The following is a 20323-nucleotide window of genomic DNA, read 5'->3' as shown; positions in this document are numbered from 1 at the left end:
TAGCCCCAGATAGGTCTAGGGACCCCCCTAATAAAGGTTTAACCCCTTGATCACCCCATCACCAGTGATCACTGTATTAGTGTCACAGGTGATGCTGGTCAGTTAGTTATTTTTTTTTTATAGCGTCAGGGCTCCCGCCGTATCTTACCTAATAAAAGGTTTAAACCCTGATCACCTGGCGGGTGATATCAGTTACAGTTAGGTTTTAGCGCCAATTAGGGTCTGCGTCGCCCCAGGCAGCGTCAGATTAGTGCCAGTAGCGCTAACACCCACGCACGCACCATACACCCCCCTTACTAGTATAGTGTCTGAACGGATCAATATCTGATCCGATCAGATCTATACTAGCGTCCCCAGTAGTTTAGGGTTTCCAAAAACGCAGTGTTAGCGGGATCAGCTCAGATACCTTCTAGTACCTGCGTTTCGCCCCTCCGCTCAGCCCACCCAAGTGCAGTATCAATCGATCACTGTCACTTACAAAACACTAAGCACTTAACTGCAGCATTCGCAGAGTCAGGCCTGATCCCTGCAAACGCTAACAGTTTTTTTGGTAGCGTTTGAAGCAGTCGCTGACAGTCAGTGCTCTTTCTTCCTGTGAGTCTCATTAGTGTACCAGTAAATTTAGAGGCCAAAATGTCCAATCGAAGGTACATTAGTAAAGAGGCCTACACATTTCTGAGCATGACAGATGGGATTGAAGAGGAACTCACCCAGATTCAGGCTCAGAGTACGAACCCATAGACAGCAGCGGCACCCTGACAGATAGCACTGACGACGGAGTAGTGGCCCCTGCCAAGGTCAGGCTTAACCGACCCCGTTCTTCTGCTGTTGTTGAGGTGCAAGAACCGCAGGTCCCTCGTATGGAGCAGAGAGGCAGAGAGCCAGTAGTAGTGCCGCTCATTCTTCTGGTGAACTGGCAAGCACCAGCGCCCTAGTACACCCTGGTCGTACATCCTGCACTGCAGTATGACGTGGCGAGTCCCATAACTGCAATTCAAGCTGGTGAGGTGGCTAGCACAACTAGTGTCCTGCAACCACCAAGAAAACAAAGACAGGCCCGTCTAGCCCATAGTGCCCTTCCTGCTGCATTTGCTTCACTTGATTTTTATTCGCTGTTTTTCATGGAAGATCTCTATAGATCTATTGTGGACCAAAGCAATTTGTATGCTGGTCAATTCATCGCCGCTAATCCCCAGTTGACCCTTGCCAGAGATTGGAAACCTATTACAATCTATGAATTTAAGACCTCCCTGGGCCTATCCCTCCTCGTGGGCATAACTAAAAAAAGTGACTTGCGGTCATATTGGTCCACGGACCCAATTCACCATATGCCCGTGTTCTCTGCCTCCATGGCCAGGACACGATACGAGCAGATCTTGCGGTTCATGCATTTCAATGACGATGAACTCTGTCGTCCTCGGGGTGACTCTGAATACGATCGCTCTACAAAATCCGGCCCCTCGTAAACCACTTCAACCAGCGGTTTGCAGCCTTGTTTACTCCCGATCAAGTTGTCTGCGTTGATGAGTCCCTGATTAAGTTTTCTGGCCACTTGTCATTTAAACAGTATCTTCCTAGCAAGCGTGCCAGATATGGGGTCAAGACGTATAAGCTCTGTGACAGGGCAACAGGCTATACATATAGTTTTATGGTTTACGAGGGAAGAGATAGTTACGTAGAGCCGGAGAACTGCCCAGACTACATAGGGAGCGCTGGTAAGATTGTGTGGGACTTGGTGTCACCCTTATTCAGATAGGAGTACCACGTGTATGTGGACAATTGTTACAGGGTGCCACTTTTTAGTCACTTGTTTGATCATGGAATTGGCGCATTTGGCACTGTGCTATCTAATCACCGGGGCTTACCCAGCGGCTTGTAGATTCCCGTCTTAGGTTGGGGGAGAGAGCCTGCTTGAGATGTAATAATTTGCTCGCTGTGAAGTGAAGGGATATTAAGGTTTTCATTCTGTCTTCCCTTCACGCAGACACCACGGTCCAAATTCCTACGGCGACCGGTGTTGTGGAGAAACCCCTCTGTGTCCACGAATATAACCTTAATATGGGAGGGGTGGACCTCAATGATCAGTTGTTGGCGCCATACCTAATTGCCCGTAAGGCCAGACACTGGTATAAAAAAGGGTCTGTATACTTATTCCAATTGGCTCTGCTGAATGCTTATGTGCTATACAAAGCTTCAGGATGAAATGGATCCCTCCTTAAATTCCAGGAAGAGATCATGACAGCCCTTCTGTTTCCAAACGGTGCTGTGACCCGGCCCAACTTCCCAATCCAAATGCAGTGAGTCGGCTGCATGAGAGGCATTTTCTGCATGTCCTCCCTGGTACCCCTACCCAAAGAAATCCCCAAAGAAGATGTTGTGTCTGTAGAAAGCATTGATATAGGCGTGACACCCGCTTTTACTGTGTCTCCTGTCCTGACCAACCTGGCCTTTGCATTGGTAACTGTTTTGAACGCTACTACACTCTAATGGAGTATTAGCGTAGGGTACAGCATTGCACACTTACACAGGGTCTCGAAAGATGAGATGGCCATCACATTTTGAGAGACCCTAATCTGGAACGTTTACAGTTTATGTAAAAGTGCAAAAAAAACCCACACAAAAATACAAAAAAAATAAAAGCCAAAAATAGTTGTGGTTTTATTTTTCCTCTCTATTATTCTCTGTATTGTTACTGTATTTTAGAACTGTAATGTTTTATTTTTACTATGCTTTATTGTATTTGCGTTGCAGGTATGGCATGTCTTACTGTTATACTGTAATGTTACTTTGTTTTATTGTTAACCATCATTTGCTTAGCGGGTACGCCATTCAGCTGCAGTATGGGTTTATTTATTCTGACAACAACAGCGTTTGCTCCTACGATACGTAAAGCCATGACTCCAGCGCTGTAGGAGGTAATTTCACCACCACAGTTAAAAAAAAAAAAAAAAAAAAAGAGTGTATGTGCTGAAGCATAGGGACAGGGGTAGAGGAGTGATTTGTTACTAACATTAGGGGCAGATTACTCCCATGCTTCGGCATATATTTTTTAGGCACAGATTGCGTTAAAAAATCAAGTTGTTTTATTGGGTTAATATTTTATTGTTACCATTATTTGCTTTTCGGGTACGCCATTCAGCTGCAGCACTGATTTATTTATCTTGACAGCAACAGCTATCACGATAAGAAAATCAGCGACTCCAGCACTGTAGGAGGTTAAAAAAAAATGGTGCATGTATGCCCGTAATTAGAAGTGGGTGGATAGGCTGCATGAAAAAAAGAACATTACAATATATGCCCAACAAGGACCAGCAACGTACTGGTATTTTGCTGGACTTTGAGTGGTTATCCCAGAAAGATGCCTGCAGGTTTAGGTATCATCTTGGTATCATTCTTTTCAGCAAGCGGTCGGCTTTCATGTAAAAGCAATCATAGCAGCTAATTAGCCTCTAGACTGCTTTTACAAGCAGTGGGAGGGAATGACCCCCCCACCGTCTTCCATGGTTTTCTCAGGCTCTCTTGTCCCAACAGGGAACCCGAGAATGCAACCGGTGGTTTGGCCAGCTGACCACAGAGCTGATCGGAGACCAGAACGGCTCCAATCATCTCTATGGCCTAAGAAACCAGAAGCTACGAGCATTTCATGACTTCGTTTTTACGGGATATAAACAGCACCATTGGGGAAATGGGAAAGCATTTTATCACACCGATCTTGGATGAGAGCAGAGGAGAGATCTAGGGTCTAATAGAGCCCAATTTTTTTCAAAAAAGAGTACCTGTCACTACCTATTGCTATCATAGGGGATATTTACATTCCCTGAGATAACAATATAAATGATAAAAAATGAAAGGAACAGTTTAAAAATAAAACAAAAAAGCAAAATAAATAATAAAAAAAACGCACCTCTGCCCCCCCCCCCCCCCCCCGTGCTCACACGCAAAGGCGAACGCAAGTGTCAGCCTGGTGTCATATGTAAACAGCAATTGCACCATGCATGTGAGGTATCACCGCAAAGGTCAGATCGAGGGCAGTAATTTTAGCAGTAGACCTCCTCTCTAAATCTAAAAGGGTGACCTGTAAGGGATTTTAAAGGCCTTTAAAAATATATGTAGTTTGTCACCGCTGCACGTTTGTGCGCAATTTTAAAGCATGTCGTGTTTGATATCCATGTACTCGGCATAAGATCATCTTTTTTATTTTATGAAACATTTGGGCGTGTGTTTTTTAGTGAATTAAAAAAAAAATGTTTTTTCCATAAAAATTGCATTTGAAAAATCGCTGCGCAAATACTATGTGAAAAAAAAAAGTTGCAACACCCACCATTTTAATCCGTAGGGCCTTTGCTTTAAAAAATATATATATATATAATGTTTGGGGGTTCAAAGTAATTTTCTAGCAAAAAAAAAAAATATTTTTTCATGTAAACAAAGTGTCAGAAAGGGCTTTGTCTTAAAGTGGTTAGAAGAGTGATGTGTGACATAAGCTTCTAATGTTGTGCATAAATTGCCAGGACAGATGACCCCATTTTGGAAAGAAGACACTTCAAGCTATTTGCTGAGAGGCATGTTGAATCCATGGAATATTTTATATTTTGCCACAAGTTTCGAGAATATTAGAATTTTTTTTTTTTTTTTACACAAAGTTGTCAAATGATATATTGCTCAAACATGCCATGGGCATATGTGGAATTACACCCCAAAATACATTCTGCTGCTTCTCCTGAGTACAGGGATACCACGTGTAAGACTTTTTGGGAGCCTAGCCGTGTACAGGACCCTAAAAAACATTTTTTATTTCACTTCTCACTGCCCTTCACAGTTTCAGAGGCCATGAAATGCCCAGATAGCACAACCCCCCCAAATTACCCCATTTTGGAAAGTAGACACCCCAAGCTATTTACTGAGAGGCATGTTGAGTATTTTGCAGATCTCACTTTTTGTCACAAAAAAAAAAACATACATTTTTCTTTGCTTTCTTCATTTTCAAAAATAAATGAGAGCTGCAAAATACTCACCATGCCTCTTAGCAAATACCTTGTGTAATTTTTTTTTTGTTGTCATTTTTCAATCACTTTTCAAAAATAAATATTCAATGGGCTCAACATGCTTCTCAGCAATTTCCTTGGGGTGTCTACTTTCCAAAATGGGGTCATTTGGGGGGGGCGGGTTGTACTGCTCTGCCATTTTAGCACCTCAAGAAATGACATAGGCAGTCATAAACTAAAAGCTGCGTAAATTCCAGAAAATGTACCCTAATTTGTAGACGCTATAACTTTTGCGCAAACCAATAAATATACGCTTATTGAATTTTTTTTTTACCAAAGATATGTTGCTGAATACATTTTGGCTTATATGTATGACTTAAATTGAGTTTATTAGATTTTTTTTTTATAACAAAAAGTAGAAAATATCATTTTTTTCCCAAAATTTTTCGGTCTTTTCCGTTTATATCACAAAAAATAAAAATCGCAGAGGCAATCATATACCATCAAAAGAAAGCTCTATTTGTGGGAAAAAAAGGACGCAAATTTTCGTTTGGGTACAGCATTGCATGACCGGGCAATTACCAGTTTAAAGCAGCTCAGTGCCAAATTGTAAAAAGTGCTCTGGTCATTGAGCAGCCAAATCCTCCAGGGCTGAAGTGGTTAAAAACATTTTTCGGCACACTGCTCAAAAGATTGCCTACCCCTGATGTACGCTGTGATGCGATTTGTTCATTTTTTTTAATCTTTCACGCAAGGTCAGTGAACGCATTATGCTGTTTTAATATTTCTTGGTGTAATAATATATTGTATTTCATTTTTTTCTTTTTTTTTACAAAAAAAGAAGTGAACACATCGCTTGACAAGATTGAGGGAAGCCAATGCATGTGTAAGGCAGTGTGGAGGGATCTGAACGCAGTGTTATACTTTTGAATTGGATCGTATGGAGTACTGTTCACTTGTTTTGATGATTGCAGTTGGGGGTGCTTTTATATGTGTTCTTGTAGCTTTTGGTTTGCTTAGGACTGATTCCAGGACTGCTTTCACATACCTGAATGTATGTATGCTGGGACTTGTATATCAGAATTTGGGAGCCTTGGGTTGTGGTTTGTAGAATAAGCAATGAAATTGCAATTGAGTTCTTATTTTTTCCTACTGGAATTATTCAGTATTTTTGTTTTATTAAACTTGGAGGGTAATGTGTGTGACAGACGACCGGAGACAAAGGGATGTGATTGCTAGCTCTTAAAGCATGAGGGAAATTGGATTATTTCCGGCAATGCATAGTCCTTGGGAAGTATGATTTACCATAAATATATTTAAAAAGGTTAGTTGTCAGGCTGGAAGCATTGCCGGATTATAAATTCACCGGTAATAGAAAGCAGTATAAAACACGTTAAAGCAGCTTGCCTTGTTATATGACGGTCTGAATCCCTAATATGCAGCCGGAATAAAATCTGATTCATTCATTATCTCTGCTGGTAGAATTATTAACCCAGGGTCACATGTCCATCTCATGAATTTATTTAATTTACCACATTTTATCCTGGCTCAAATGAATTGTTAAAGGAGACTTCCATATTGCTAAAAATCCCTACAACCTGCTCATAGCATGGAGACGTCAAACGTGTTTGTTCTAAAGCTGATTTACCGTTTTAAAATATTTCACACCTTTACATTTATACTGATTAATGATCAGCACCATTGTATTGAGACCAAAAAATTATGTTTAAAAAAAAATGAAGTACAGAAGTGTTGGCCAGAGCTCCCGACATGGCACCAAGCAGCTTTCAGGTGTTTTATCTACAATACAGGACAGGAAAGGAGAGGAATATTTTTTGCTTTTTATAAGTAAGCGCTGCGTGTGTTGAGTGTTAGCATTGTATTGCTGTTGACCAGTGGAGTGCGAAAAATATACAAGTTTTAACAATTCTTGTACAGTATCTCACAAAAGTGAATACACTGCTCACATTTTTGTAAATATTTTATTATATCTTTTCATGTGACAACACTGAAGAAATGACACTTTCCTACAATGTAAAGTAGTGAGTGTACAGCTTGTATAACAGTGTAAATTTTAGAGACCTTGCGCTCCTGCACTTTCCGTTTGAGGATGCCCCACAGATGCTCAATAGGGTTTAGGTCTGGAGACATGCTTGGCCAGCCCATCACCTTTATTTTCAGCTTCTTTGGCAAGGCAGTGGTCATCTTGGAGGTGTGTTTGGGGTCCTTATGTTGGAATACTGCCCTGCGGCCCAGTCTCTGAAGGGAGGGGATCATGCTCTGCTTCGGTATGTCACAGTACATGTTGGCATTCATGGTTCCCTCAATGAACTGTAGCTCCCCAGTGCCGGCAGCACTCATGTAGCCCCAGACCATGACACTCCCAACACCATTATTGACTGTAGGCAAGACACACTTGTCTTTGTACGCCTCACCTGGTTGCCACCAAACATGCTTGACACCTGAACCAAATAAGTTTATCTTGATCTCATCAGACCAAAGGATATGGTTCCAGTAATCCATGTCCTTAGTCTGCTTGTCTTCAGCAAACTGTTTGCAGGATTTCTTGTGCATCATCTTTAGAAGAGGCTTCCTTCTTTTTTTCAGATCCTCAGAGAGTTCTTTGCCATGAGGTGCCATGTTGAACTTCCAGTGACCAGTATGAGAGAGTGAGAGCGATAACACCAAATTTAACACACCTGCTCCCCATTCACACCCGAGACCTTGTAACACTAACGAGTCACATGACACCGGGGAGGGAAAATGGCTAACTGGGCCCAATTTGGGCATTTTCACTTAGGGGTGTACTCACTTTTGTTGCCAGCAGTTTAGACATTAATGGCTGTGTGTTGTTATTTTGAGGGGACAGCAAATTTACACTGTTACACAAGCTGTACACTCACTACTTTACATTGTAGCAAAGTGTCATTTCAGTGTCACATGAAAAGATATAATAAAATATTTACAAAAATGTGAGGGGTGTACAGATTGGGGGGGGGGGGGGGGGTAAAAACCCTGTGGCTAGCTGTACTTTTACCACTGCTCAGTCGCCCCTCCTTTAGCGGGAAAGCCGGGGGTAATGCTTTGCGGCTGCAATGGGTATTATACCCTCTGTCACACTAGCAGGGCACTGAGCTCAGCTGCTGCAAAGCGAGAGCCAACTGTGTATGCATGGTTAGGCAAACTGTGTTCTCATAACGGAGTGTTTATGACGTGTTGGGGCTGCTCATCCAACAATCAGACATCCTACAATCTAAGCTGGATGGAGAATAGAAGACCAATGCAGAGTTTAAAAAGTAATAATTGTTAAAAATGGACAGTATTTTAACCGCTTGCTGACCGCCCTATAGCAGTTTTACCGCTACAGTGTGGCAGCTGTGTGCTTTTCTGGGTGGGATGTGTGCCGCCGCTGGCTCGCTCCTACTGTGGTCACACACAGATGTCCACCGGCACCCACCAATTGTTTAGTACACAGGCAGAATGGCGATCTGTCAATAGGGAAGGCATGCATCTTGTGTTCCTGCAAAGCAGGGACATGGATCTATGTTTTCCCTAAATAAAAGCACCGCCCCCACAGTACACAAGCACAGGCTAGGCATACAGTTAACTCTTTCATTGCCCCTGACGTTAACCCCTTCCCAGCCAGTGTCATTAGTACAGTGACTGTGCATATTTTTTAGCACTGGTCCCCAAAATGTGTCAGTTCAAATTGTTTGCTGCAATTCCACAATCCCGCTATAAGTCGCTGATCGCCGCCATTACTAGTACACAAATAAATTAAAATATTCCATAGTTTGGAGATGCTGTAACTTTTGCACAAATTAGATTTTTTCAATTTTTTTTTATTGGATGTGTTTTATAGCAGAAAGTAAAAAATATTCTTTTTTTATATAATTGTCAGGTGATCAAATACCACCAAAAGAAAGGTCTATTTGTGGGGAAAAAAAGGACATAACTTTTATTTGGGTACAGCGTCGCACGCCAGCGCAATTGTCAGTTAAAGTAACGCAGTGCCATATTGCAAAAAATGGCCTGGTCATGAAGGGGGGTAAATCTCCCGGAGGTCAAATGGTAAAAGTACACGTAAAGTTGTAATGCATAGGATTTTTTTTTTATTATTTCCAATAAGGGTGAACTAACCTTTTAAATATTATACTAATGAAAGTGCCGGGAGTGCTGCTGACCATTTAGTTCCAAGCTGAGCAGACAGCAAAAAACAGTTGGTATGAATGCACAATTTAGTTGTCCAACCCAGTGGTTCTCAACCTCCGTCCTCAAGTACCCCCAACAGGCCATGTTTGCAGGTTTTCCTTTATCTTGCACAGGTGCTTTAAATCTGAGTCAATGGCTTGGTATTTAGGACAACTATTTTATCTAGGAGAAATTCCCAAAACTTGTCCTGTTGGGGGTATTTGAGGACTGAGGTTGAGAGCTACTGGTCTAACCTATACGGAAATAATTTGGATACATTTGTGTCTTTGCTGGCAGCTTATTACCCCTCTTCCCTACCAGACTGCCCTGGTGCTGGTCCTTGTATTCTTATGGTCATATAGGTGGTTGACTGCAATAATGCACACAAACTTAAAGTGGAGTTCCACCCAATAATGGAACTTCCGCTGATCGGATTCCTCCCCCACTCTGGTGTCACATTTGGCACCTTTCAGGGGGGAGCCGGTATTTGCTCCCACTTCCGGGCATAGATCACCGCAGGCTCCGCAGTGATCTACGCCACGTCCGGCCCCTCCTCTGTCCCCCCCGCCCCCCCCGCTGTCTTCTGGGAGACAGGTCCCAGAAGACAGGGACCAGTGAGGAAGCACAGAGCAGCTCACGCATGCGCAGTAGGGAACCAGGCTGTGAACCCGCAAGGCTTCACTTCCTGATTCCCTTACCGAAAATGGCGGCGCCTCCACCCGAGAGCTGAGGGACAGATCAGCTTTGGGTGAGGACATCGTGTGCGCCCTGGACAGGTAAGGGTCCATATTTTAGAAATCAGCAGCTGCAGTATTTGTAGATGCTGACTTTTAAAAAAATATTAAACTTCAGATGGTATTGTATAGCTGTGTAATGAAGGCTTGAGGTTTTTTTTTTTTTAGCACATTATTATTAGCAGTGCATTCCTTACCTTTATATTTTTAATATGAACATTTCCCATTTTTAGAATCCTTCTTCTTGTTAATGTCCTTGCAGTGTAGAAGACCGGATACATTCAAAGCCTGTGATGTGTGCAGTTTACCTGAACTCAAATGGATAGTATGGTGGGTCAGTGAGCACATATTTTGAGTCATTACAATGTTTACCTTTTATGGTAATTTTTATGTGACATTCACATTTATACATGCACGTTCTTCCAAATTTTTGTTACAACAATCATTGGGCCTCCTTGCTGAACAACTGTTAGGATAGCAGACACACAGGGAGAGCGTTGTCTGTGAGTCAGGATTGTAAAAAGCAGCAAAGCACATCCCTTGTGCAGGTCGCATTGTACAACAGGAAGCTGGTCTGGCATATGTAATACTAGTATTGCAGCTCCTATGTATACATCAAAATACAAAATAACAAGGCTTTGTTCAAATTCACACCAAGTTGATCTTTTACATATAGATCTAAAATCACTATGCATTCTGAAGGTTCAAAGTTTCTTTGACTCTTCCTATGCTCTGGAGCCTCCGTACAATGACACAGAGGTGTCACCCTTGCACAGCTCCAATTCTTCATGCCATAGGCCAGACTCAACTTTTTCCCTAGAGTTGCCCTTGTAATACCTTAGCAGAGGATTTCATAAGAATTGAAAATTATTTCAACTACAGCAGTTAAAGAGTTGGGAATGTGATATACCTTAGAGCAGGGGTCTTCAAACTGCGGCCCTTTGCTTGGTTTTATCTGGCCTTTAGGGCACTATTTTTTCTATTCCTACAATAGGGCATATTCCCCCTCCCCGACACAAATGAAGGAGCAGAATTCCTCCCAATAAAACCAGAAATAGGGGACAATTCCTCCCAATGACATCAACAATGGGGCCCAATCACACCAACAATGGGGCACAATTCCTCCCACTGACACCAATGAGGGGGTGCTATCCCTCCCATGGACACCAAAGATGCGGCATTGTCTATTCCCACTGACATTGGGACCTTTTCTGCTCCCAATGCCTACATTCCGGCCCCCCTAAACTGGCCCTTGTTTAGAAAGTTTGGAGACCCCTGCCTTAGAGTATTTGACACCCAGGGCAGATATAGGAGCAGGTAGTTTTAAAAATTATACTTCGTAATTATAAAATTAAAGGAGAAGTATGGGAATTAAAAGAAAAAAAAATTCTACTTACCTAGGTGGATGCAGCATCAGTCCTTCACTTGCCTCTAAGACTGAGAATTGAGTAATCTAAGACCATTAATTGCTCAGTTCTTGCTCTTCAGTGACTAACAGTTCCCCCTGCTCTCTGCTCTGACCCTCCAGCGCTCACTGGAGAGCTGGGCTGTGGAAGGGGCGGGAGCAGTGGGCAGCTCAAGAGGTGATGAGAGGTTGAGCCAGTGGCCAGTCCAGATATCTGTTTGGATCCTGACATTAACCGCTTCAGCCCTGGAAGATTTTACCCCCTTCCTGACCAGAGCACTTTTTGCGATTTGGAACTGCGTCGCTTTAACTGACAATTGCGCGGTCGTGCGATGTTGCACCCCAACAAAATTGACGTCCTTTTTTCCCCACAAATAGAGCTTTGTTTTGGTGGTATTTGATTATTTTTTGCGCTATAAACAAAAAAGAGCGACAATTTTGAAAAAAAAACACATTTTTTTTACTAGAATATCCCCCAAAAATATAAAAAAAAAAAAAAAAAAGTTTTCCTCAGTTTAGGCCGATATGTATTCTTCGACATATTTTTGGTAAAAAAATCGCAATAAGCGTATATTGATTGGTTTGCACAAAAGTTATAGCGTCTTCAAAATAGGGGATAGTTTTATGGCATTTTTATAAAATTTTTTTTTTTTTTTATTAGTAATGGCAGCGATCTATGATTTTTATCGGGACTGCGACATAGCGGACACATCGGACACTTTTGACGCTATTTTGGGACCGTTGTCATTTATACAGCGATCAGTGCTATAAAAATGCACTGCTTACTGTGTAAATGACACTGGCATGAAGGGGTTAAGTGTGTCCTAGGGAGTGATTCTAACTGGGGGGAATGGGCTTCAAGTCACATGACAGCGATCACCGCTCCCAAGGACCGGGAGCGGTGATCTCTGTCATGACACAAGCCAGAATGGGGAAATGCCTTGTTTACATAGTAGGTGAGGTTGAAAAAAGTCCATCAAGTCCAACCTTTGTGTGTGATTATATGTCAATATTAAATTGTATATCCCTGTATGTTGCGGTCGTTCAGGTGCTTATCTAATAGTTTCTTGAAACTATCAATGCCCCCCCGCTGAGACCACCGCCTGTGGAAGGGAATTCTACATCCTTGCCGCTCTTACAGTAAAGAACCCTCTACGTACTTTAAGGTTAAATCTCTTTTCTTCTACTTTTAATGAGTGGCCACGAGTCTTCTTAAACTCCCTTCTGCGAAAAAGTTTTATTCCTATTGTGGGGTCACCAGTATGCTATTTGTATATTGAAATCATATCCCCTCTCAAGCGTCTCTTCTCCAGAGAGAATAAGTTAATTGCTCGCAACCTTTCCTCATAACTAATATCCTCCAGACCCTTTATTAGCTTTGTTGCCCTTCTTTGTACTCGCTCCATTTCCAGTACATCCTTCCTGAGGACTGGTGCCCAGGACTGGCCAGCATACTCTAGGTGCGGCCGGACCAGAGTCTTGTAGTGCGGGAGAATTATCGTTTTATCTCTGGAGTTGATCCCCTTTTTAATGCATGTTAGTATTCTGTTTGCTTTGTTAGCAGCAGCTTGGCATTGCATGCCATTGCTGAGTCTATCATCTACTAGGACCCTCAGGTCCTTTTCCATCCTAGATTCCCCCAGAGGTTCTCCCCCCAGTGTATAGATTGCATTCATATTTTTGCCACCCAAATAAATTTTTTACATTGAACCTCATTTGCCATGTGGTTGCCCACCCCATTAATTTGTTCAGATCTTTTTGCAAGGTTTCCACATCCTGCAGAAAAGTTATTGCCCTGCTTAGCTTAGTATCGTCCGCAAATACAGAGATTGAACTGTTTACCCCCATCCTCCAGGTTGTTTATGAACAAATTAAATAGGATTGGTCCCAGCACAGAACCCTGGGGGACCCCCACTACCCACCCCTGACCATTCCGAGTACTCCCCATTTATCACCACTCTCTGAACTCGCCCTTGTAGTCAGTTTTCAATCCATGTACTCACCCTATGGTCCATGCCAACGGACCTTATTTTGTACAGTAAACGTTTATGGGGAACTGTGCCAAATGCTTTTGCAAAATCCAGATACACCATGTCTACGGGCCTTCCTTTATCTAGCTGGCAACTCACCTCCTCATAGAAGGTTGGTTTGGCAAGAACGATTCTTCATGAATCCATGCTGATTACTGCTAATGATACCGTTCTCATTACTAAAATCTTGTATATAGTCCCTTATCATCCCCTCCCAGAGTTTACATACTATTGATGTTATGCTAACTGGTCTGTAATTCCCAGGGATGTATTTTGGGCACTTTTTAAATATTGGCGCTACATTGGATTTTCGCCAATCAGCTGATACCATTTCAGTCAGTAGACTGCCAGTAATTTAGGAACAATGGTCTGGCAATTACTTGACTGAGTTCCCTAAGTACCCTCGGGTGCAAGCCTTCTGGTCCTGGGGATTTATTAATGTTAAGTTTCTCAAGTCTAATTTTAATTCTGTCCTCTGTTAACCATGGAGGTGCTTCCTGTGATGTGTCATGAGGATAAACACTGCAGTTTTGGTTACTGAAGCCCCTCGATTCTCTTGTGAAGACTGAGGAGAAGAATAAATTCAATACCTTCACCATCTCCCCATCCTTTGTAACCAGATGTCCTTCCTCATTCTTTATGGGGCCATTATGGTCTGTCCTCCCTTTTTTACTGTTTACATACTTAAAGAATTTCTTGGGATTTTTTTTGCTCTCCTCCGCTGTGTCTTTCGTGTTCTATCTTAGCTGTCTTTATTGCACCCTTACATTTCTTGTTGCATTCTTTATAAAGTCTGAATGCTGATAATGATCCCTCAAACGTATTTTTTGAAGGCCCTCTCCTTTGCTTTTATATGCAAATTTTTACATTGGAGTTGAGCCATCCAGGACTTTTGTTCGCTCTTTTAAATTTATTACCCAATGGGATGCATTGGCTAATGTCCTTATTTAATATGCTCTTAAAGCTAACCCATCTCTCCTCTGTGTTCTTTGTTCCTAAGATTTTATCCCAATTTATGGCTTCTAGCAAGGTTCGTAGTTTAGGGAAGTTGGCTCTTTTGAAATTCCATGTCTTTGTATTCCCCTTATGTTTCCTATTTATGTGATTTATACTGAAGCCAATTCACCTGTGATCGCTGTTACCCAAATTGCCCCATATTTCTACATCCGTGATCAGGTCTGTATTGCTAGTAATCAGAAGATCCAGTAATGCTTTATTTCTAGTTGGTGCGTCCACCATCTGACCCATAAAATTGTCCTGCAAGACATTTAGGAACCGGCGAGCCTTAGATGAATGCGCAGTTCCCTCCGCCCAGTCGCCCAGTCTATGTCTGGATAATTAAAATCCCCCATTATGATAACACTTCCCATCCTTGCTGCTAATCCAAATTGTGATAGGAGATCTATCTCCCCTTCCTCCCTCAGGTTAGGGGACCTATAGCATACTCCCAGTATTATTTTCCCCTTAGCTTCATCCCTTTGGAGCTCTACCCATAAGGATTCCACCTCCTCCCTAGCTCCCTTAGTGATGTCAGCTCTCAGTTTCACTTATACATTATTCTTGATATATAGGCATACGCCTCCCCCTTTTTTACCCTCTCTATCCTTGCGATAAAGGATATACCCTTGAATGTTTGCCAGCCAATCATGAGAGCTGTTGAACCAGGTCTCTGAAATTCCCACAAAATCCAAATCCTCCTCATACAACAGTATCTCTAGTTCACCCATCTTGTCCGCCAGGCTCCTGGCATTGGTGAACATGCCACGTAGTTTGGACCGGCCACATATTATTCTCTTATTGGGTGTTCTGAGATTGCATAGGCACTTCCCGTTCTGAGGCTCCGTGACACGATCGCCAGGAGACCAGCGGACATCGAGTCCTCCGGTCCCGCGGGCACAGTCACGCTGTACGCGGTGGCAGCATGCGCCTGCTATCCTCGGCTCTTAAAGGGGACGTAGGTACGCCCATTTGCCCACCGCTGCCATTGTACCGACGTATATCGGCATGCGGCGGTTGGCAAGTGATTAAAGTTGGGATCGCTCCAGAGGTTGGAGCCTCAACCAACAGTGGACTTTTAGCCTGCTGTCGATTGACTATGGGTCCCAGGAATACAGAACTGGGTGCACACCTATGACCCACAGGAGAAGTAAGGCCAGAAGAGCTTTGGCCTTATTTCTCCTTTAAATAAAAATTATTGGCCAGAAAAGAAACAAACATTTGCAGTGTTCCCTTAGATTGGTGTTCAGTGAGAGAAGAACCCCCTCCTATTAGTAGTCAGTTGGAGAAGGAGCTCCCTTGCGCTCTTGACAAATGATAAGGCTGCCCACCAAAGATCATTGATGCCACTGCTTACTGAGAGACAAAAATTGTTCATTGCTAAAGGATCCACTAGCAACCTCCCACATGCTCACATTCCTACAAGTTGACATTTTCAGACACCACACAAATTGCTTGTATAATTTTTCTTTTTATTTCAATCTGCTGCTATGCAGCTCTCTGGTGATCTGTTAAGGTCTGGATTTTTTTTTCAGTAACAAAAAAAGAAATGCTAATTGTACCGCTGATCTAGTTTTCATTTGTTTTTGGAAAACAGAAATAAACCTATTCCATGAAGGAGCTTTAGCGTATGATGTAAAACATGTAATTAAAACAAAAATCCTTAAAAAAAAATAAAATAATAATAATTTTCACAATGGAGTAACGTACCGGTCTGTATGACTGGGTACCTATGATAAAGTCTCAGGGTGTGAAGAGGCTTTTTGTCCATTTGCAGTAGTTCAGCAGCACCAGCTCAGGCTCCATTTGTTGTCTGCCATGTTGCTCCATCTGAAATCTCTACATGGGGGCTGTTTTATAGATTGTCCTAAGCAGAATTCTAGGTCTTATGCCCCCGTAAACTACATAAGGGAAAAACCAAGGCAGACATTGTGTGGGACAATTTGTTTAGCTTGTCAGAATTGTAAGGGATAAAAACATGGCGTAATGAGCTCCTTGAAGCAGAACAGACTAAAAGAGAACCCAGTTCCAGCAATGTACCGCTGCCAGGTAGCGCGGTATTTCTTTGGTACAGTAGAGAGTTGCTGGAGATGCATAGACAGCATAGGAAAGAAGGGAGAGGGCAACATACAACGATTACTGACACTTTCTGAACTTTACATGAAAATCAGACTGTTGGCATCAACTTCTCCCATAAAGCATCTGGTTCTGTTACTATCCTGCATGCTTGGCTGTTTACAAGCGGCCTAGGGCAGCAGGAGGCCTGCATTGTAGGCTGGGCATGGCTTTGTACAAGCGTGCCTGTCTGGTTTCCACTCCCTCGTTTCCTCATGCTGATCTCCTGTAACGTCCTGCGTATTTTCCAGATATTGCCGGAATATTTGTCCTTTCACCAGTTCCTCTTTGATCTCTTTACAATGGAAATAAAAATATATACATACATATATTTATCTATCTGTCTTGCCCGTCAAGGATGTGCCACAAAGGTTCCCCATACTTTTGCTTTATAATATTTTTTCCACACCCTATCCGTTAATTTAGTCTCTCAAGCAGCTGAAGGGACAGCAGCTGTCCATAAGCGAAGTATCCCTTCCTGTTCAAAGCTCCGGCTTCAGCAACGCAGCAGTTTAGGTATCCAGCTATATGACAGGGCACAGTTAAGAAAGGGACTTAGCAGGTTCGTTTAAGTATGCTGCACTGCCGTTCTCATGTTTCGGTGAAATACGGCTGGGAGGAAGGAGGGCACTTGGAAAGGGAGATCCAGCGCTGCCAGTAGAGGGAGGTCTAATTTCGCTGCTTCCCAGCTCTCGGTCTGCTGCTCGCAGGCTGGGGTGCTGGAGAGGGAATGCCACCGGAAAACTGGCCATATAAAGGACACGTCCAAGTCTCTTGGCAACCTAAAAAGAAGAAGATGGCAATGAAGTACATTGTATAATGTGTATGCTTAAAATTTCTGTGCAGAACAATGGTGTTTACAGTGCTCCTATGAACCACCTCTACTATACTGTAGAGGGATTTACAGTACTTTATATTATTACTATTTTTATATTGCTAAAACTTGGAATTAAAATAGATTCAATGCTGATTTGTCACTGTCTTACCAAAAAAAAAAATATATATACTCCATATCAAAGTGTGTGTGTGTGTGTGTGTGTGTGTGTGTGTGTGTGTGTGTGTGGGGGGGGGGGGTTTAAAAAAAAAAAAATAATCAAGGTTTCAGTTTGTTTTTTAGATCAAATTTGCACTCTCTTGGTGGGGCAAGAATTAATGCCCTTTGCTGTGGAACCCCTAACTACACACTGGTACAATAAACTACTCATATGTATAATTACTTGAATAGTAATTACTTGAATAGTGTTAACTTGTGTCCCGCGACCTTAATAAATACAGTGGGGCAAAAAAGTATTTAGTCAGCCACCAATTGTGCAAGTTCTCCCACTTAAAAAGATGACAGAGGCCTGTAATTGTCATCATAGGTATACCTGAACTATGAGAGACAAAATGTGGAAACAAATCCAGACAATCACATTGTCTGTCTGATTTTTGAAATAATTTATTTTCAAATTATGGTGGAAAATAAGTATTTGGTCACCTACAAACAAGCAAGATTTCTGGCTCTCACAGACCTGTATCTTCTTCTTTAAAGAGGCTCCTCTGTCCTCCACTCATTACCTGTATTAATGGCACCTGTTTGAACTTATCAGTATAAAAGACACCTGTCCACAACCTCAAACAGTCACACTCCAAACTCCACTATGGTGAAGACCAAAGAGCTGTCAAAGGACACCAGAAACAAAATTGTAGACCTGCACCAGGCTGGGAAGACTGAATCTGCAATAGGCAAGCAGCTTGGTGTGAAGAAATCAACTGTGGGAGCAATAATTAGAAAATGGAATATACAAGACCACTGATAATCTCCCTCGATCTGGGGCTCCATGCAAGATCTCACCCGTGGGGTCAAAATGATCACAAGAATGGTGAGCAAAAATCCCAGAACCACACGGGGGGACCTAGTGAATGACCTGCAGAGAGCTGGGACCAACGTAACAAAGGCTACCATCAGTAACACATTACACTGCCAGGGACTCAGATCCTGCAGTGCCAGACGTGTCCCCCTGCTTAAGCCAGTACATGTCCTGGCCCATCTGAGGTTTGCTAGAGAGCATTTGGATGATCCAGAAGAGGACTGGGAGAATGTCGTATGGTCAGATGAAACCAAAGTAGAACTGTTTGGTAGAAACACAACTTGTGTTTGGAGGAGAGAGAATGCTGAGTTGCAACCAAAGAACACCATACCTACTGTGAAGCATGGGGGTGGCAACATCATGCTTTGGGGCTGTGTCTTTGCAAAGGGAACAGGACGACTGATCTGTGTACATGAAACAATGGGGCCATGTATCGTGAGATTTTGAGTGCAAACCTCCTCCCATCAGCAAGGGCATTGAAGATGAAACGTGGCTGGGTCAGCATGACAATGATCCCAAACACACCGCCCGGGCAACGAAGGAGTGGATTCGTAAGAAGCATTTCAAGGTCCTGGAGTGGCCTAACCAGTCTCCAGATCTTAACCCCATAGAAAACCTTTGGAGGGAGTTGAAAGTCCATGTTGCCCAGCGACAGCCCCAAAACTTCACTGCTCTAGAGGAGATCTGCATGGAGAAATGGGCCAACATACCAGCAACAGTGTGTGACAACCTTGTGAAGACTTACAGAAAACGTTTGACCTCTGTCATTGCCAACAAAGGATATATAACAAAGTGTTGAGATGAACTTTTGATATTGACAAAATATTTATTTTCCACCATAATTTGCAAATTCTTTCAAAAATCAGACAAATGTGATTGTCTGGATTTGTTTCCATATTTTGTCTCTCATAGTTGAGATATACCTATGATGAGAATTACAGGCCTCTCTCATCTTTTTAAGTTGGAGAACTTGCACAATTGGTGGCTGACTAAATACTTTTTTGCCCCACTGTATCTGTTAATGGAAGATCCCCTAAGCTTGTTTATAAAGTACAGCCGTGGTCAAAAGTTTTGAGAATGACACAAATATTCATTTTCACAAAGTCTGCTGCTTCAATGTTTTTAGATATTTTTGTCACTATGTTATACTGAAGTATATTTACAAGCATTTCATGAGTGTCAAAGGCTTTTATTGACAATAATTGACAAGTTTATGCAAAGAGTCAATATTTGCAGTGTTGACCCTTCTTTTTCAAGACCACTGCAATTCGCCCCCAGCATGCTGTCAATCAACTTCTGGGCCACATCATGACTGATGGCAGCCCATTCTTGCATAATTAATGCTTGGAGTTTGTCAGAATGTTTGGGGTTTTTTTGTTCGCCTGCCTCTTAAATATTGACCACAAGTTCTCAATAGGATTAAGGTCTGGGAAGTTTCCTGGCCATGGACCCAAAATTTTGATGTTTAGTGTCCCCAAGCCACTTAGCACTTTTGGTGCTCCATATTGCTGGAAAAGGCATTGTTCATCACCAAAACTTTTCTTCGATGGTTGGGAGAAGTTGCTCTTGGAGGATGTTTTTGTACATTTTTTATTCATGCCTATGTTCTTAGGCAAAATTGTGAGTGGGTCCACTCCCTTGGCTGAGAAACAACCCCACACATGAATGGTCTCAGGATGCTTTACTGATGGTAGCGATCACCTTTTCTCCGGACAAGTTTTTTTTTCCGGATGCCCCAAATAATCGGAAACTGGATTCATCAGAGAAAATGACTTTACCCCAGTCCTCAGCAGTCCAATCCCTGTACCTTTTGCAGAATATCAGTCTGTCCCTTATGTTTTTCCAGAAGAGAAGTGGCTTCTTTCCTGCCCTTCCCTTCTTGACACCAGGCCATCCTCCAAAATTCTTCACAGCACAATGCGTGGAAATGCACTCACACCTGCCTGCTGCCATTCCCGATCAAGCTCTGCACTGGTGGTGCTCCAATCTCGCAACTGAATCAACTGTAGAAGATGGC

General features: G+C 42.6%; 1 protein-coding gene across 9 annotated transcripts in view; it reads right to left on the bottom strand.

Moving 5' to 3' along the window:
• Positions 1–15792: 15792 nt before the first annotated feature.
• The window catches only part of SAMD11 (sterile alpha motif domain containing 11), a 265271-nt gene continuing 260740 nt past the window's right edge, over positions 15793–20323 (bottom strand). For 8 of the 9 annotated variants that reach the window (XM_073603041.1, XM_073603038.1, XM_073603039.1 and 5 more), the window contains one exon: positions 15793–17238. In XM_073603041.1, the coding sequence (XP_073459142.1) occupies positions 17126–17238 (113 nt within the window). In that variant the 3' untranslated portion in view covers positions 15793–17125. The remainder of the gene's footprint in view (positions 17239–20323) is intronic. The other variant, XR_012236373.1, reaches the window with a different exon arrangement.

This window comes from Aquarana catesbeiana, linkage group LG10 (genome assembly GCF_042186555.1).
Source record: "Aquarana catesbeiana isolate 2022-GZ linkage group LG10, ASM4218655v1, whole genome shotgun sequence".
Classification (NCBI taxonomy): domain Eukaryota; kingdom Metazoa; phylum Chordata; class Amphibia; order Anura; family Ranidae; genus Aquarana; species Aquarana catesbeiana.
Note: the sequence above shows the minus strand (reverse complement) of the source record. Positions and strands in the feature narration are given on the sequence as shown.